Source organism: Argiope bruennichi, chromosome X1, assembly GCF_947563725.1.
Source record: "Argiope bruennichi chromosome X1, qqArgBrue1.1, whole genome shotgun sequence".
Classification (NCBI taxonomy): Eukaryota; Metazoa; Arthropoda; class Arachnida; order Araneae; family Araneidae; genus Argiope; species Argiope bruennichi.
In genome coordinates, this window is record NC_079162.1 from 40,485,179 (window position 1) to 40,488,102 (window position 2,924).

The following is a 2,924-nucleotide window of genomic DNA, read 5'->3' on the forward strand; positions in this document are numbered from 1 at the left end:
AGATGGTTCTCATATGTCAGCTTAAGTCTTAAGATTATGAATAAAACAAAGAATTTTAATTTTCTCAAAATTCTCTTAAAATATTCATATAATATTTAAAAAAAAAGAAGAAAAAAAAAAAAAAAAGAATATCATTTTACAACTTTTCAATATACAGGTTCATAAGGATATTGTAAATAAATAAAACCAAATTTTCAAGATGTGAAACAATGCCTTTTTTTAGTTTAGTTTTTAGAACAGTTCAAGTCTTACTTACATGAAGATACGAACAAACCCAAATTTATACATATATAAATTACTAATTATTTGCAAACATGAAAAATCAAAAACTTACGATTAAAATTCACATTTAAATTTGTTCAGAAACGCCAAGTTCTATTAATCTTATAAAATACAAGTTATTTGAAATATTCATATATAATCAGAAGAAAATTGAAATAATTTTATTCGTAAAAATTCCACAAAATAATAATTCTTTTGACAGGAATCAAGTTCACTAACTGACTGATTAAAATTTCCTACAATTATTTGGGTAGAAATATTATCAAATATAAAAATTATTAATTTTTAAGTTAAAAGTATTAATTTCATACATTTTTTAAAGATCCAGACATAACTGATAGAGAATTACTCGTTACATTCAGCTATAGCAGGAGTTATAAAAAAATTTCCATTCTTTAACCCATTTTTAATAGAAAAATATTTTGTAGCCTTATTTACACTAGTAAAATTTATAATGCTCCAATCCACATTATATGCAAGAGAAAATATTAATGAAGCTTTTTAAATAATATTTAAACTTCAGAATCATTACAAAAAAATTTGAAAGCATATTGTTTAGAGAAAAAATATATAAATGCTACTTCCAGCAAGTTTAATTATATGTTTTCAACTATTTGGTAAATTATTCTTGAAGAATCTATAGAAATGTGCATTTCTCAATTGATAACTTAAAAAAATTTATAAAATACCAATTTAAAATTAAGTTATATATAATGTTTGTATGCTTATTCTTCATACTCTTCTAATTTTTTTTTAACATATCCACATTAGAACCATTTTTCATTTTTTTAAAAATAAAGTAAAAATATTTTAAAGGAATGCAAATAAAGATTTAAAAAGTATTAAAATAAATTATTAAATTTGCACTCTCATAAAAGATACATGACTTTGAAGCTTTGTTTTAAATCTTCAAAAAATTATTTACCATACAAATTCTTTAAAAACAAGTATATAATTTACCTCTAATTACCTTTATACATTTTACAGTACCTCTGCTGAACATCAGCATGTGATGACCATCCTTCTATCAAATAAAATTATTGCATAAAACATTATAATATATTAACATTATAATGTCTTCTAAAATTACATAGTTTTCTTTCTGAATGGTATTTATGCTATTTTCCTCATCTCACTGTCCACAACAATATGTCTAGCAACAAAAGTAATTCTAGCATTAAAAGCATCCATGCTGTGGATTTCTGTCTTTTGAATTTTCTTTTTTCCTGGCAATCAGGAAAATAAGGAAATACTTTTGTAACATTCAGTCTCTTATTTCCTGGAATGTTAGTAAGCTTGTGAAATCTGGTGCATTTTTTAAAATGGTAATCAGGGGTAGGAGGAGAACGTGATAGAGCTTTTAACGTAATACAGCTGACATATCTTGTAAATGTGCTTTCTGTTCCATCAAAGTAGAATTCACTCGATTCATTTCTGCACAATATAAAGCAATTTCGGTTAATTTCTCCTCTACACTAGTCGGACGTTCATTTATCTCTCTCAAAATTCTCTTTATCTCATCAGCATTTGATAAAATCATTTTCTTAATATTATTGATATATTCCAGCGTAAACTCTACACCATTATTATTTTGCGATAACTTTTCATATTCAGCTTTAATACGGCCTAGCTTTTCATTTTCCCTTTTTATAGTAAGAATCTCTTCACTAAATCCCTCCTTGTTTTCCTGCAATTTTTTGTTTTCTTCTTGAAGATGGGCACAAACTGTCTGAAGATTCTCGATATCCTCGCAATTTTGTCTTCGATTATCCAATAATATCTTTATTTTCCTTTCACAATCTTCTTTACAAGAAAGAGCAAAACGATTTAAATCTCTTAAGCTTGCCATGTCTTTCTGAGAATCTTCTAAGTCCTTATTTAATTGAGTCAAAGACCTCTTTAATAAATCATTAGATGCCTGGAGTTCCTGTATTTTCTTATTCTTGTCATATATTTCGAAGTACCTTTCATGGAGTTGTTTTTTTAATTCCTCTTCTACGTTATTATCATCCCAGTTAAAGAAAAGTGTGATGAGACTTCGTTTATCAACTTTTCTCCTGCATTCTGGGCAAGATCCGTTTACGCCGCATTGTTCAAGCCAATTACTTATACAACTGAAATGGAAAATGTGCCCACACAGGGTGGTAACCATAGCAATTTCGGGTTGAAATGGTTCATGGCAGATGGAACAATTAGAGTTCATATTTTAAAATTTAATAGAAAACCTTTACAGTAAGGAGGAATTTACAATATGGCAGCTGTTTAGTAACTTCAGGAAGCAAAATAAATATACAACATTTACTGTCCGTCACCTTTCAAATTTAAACTATGGCAATTGATCAGCTGTTTCCCGAAGTAAAAGCAAAAGCATATCACAAATAAAGGCAGCTTTTTATTCCAAAATCGTGTTAGAATTTTCAAATTCAGCCAAACTGGAGACTCGTTAACCGGAGGACGTTTGAACCCTCCACTAGAAGTTCAAAGGTGGGAAGCAGCACTGGAGGACAGGTTTCATTCCGGTAGTGATGGAAATGGGGGAATCGATGTATGGTTGCTTACGGAAAAGCTTTTTTCGCCAAAAGGTGAAAATTTATTTACACGCCAAGAATGAAGCGCATCTTTGGAATGCATGGGGTGGACTG

General features: G+C 28.6%; 1 protein-coding gene across 1 annotated transcript; it reads right to left on the reverse strand.

Annotated features, from left to right (window-relative positions):
* Positions 1–1,642: 1,642 nt before the first annotated feature.
* LOC129959196 (E3 ubiquitin-protein ligase TRAIP-like) lies at positions 1,643–2,485 on the reverse strand. The gene has a single exon (XM_056072018.1). The coding sequence runs from the start codon at positions 2,483–2,485 to the stop codon at positions 1,643–1,645; it is 843 nt and encodes a 280-aa protein (XP_055927993.1).
* Positions 2,486–2,924: the final 439 nt, after the last annotated feature.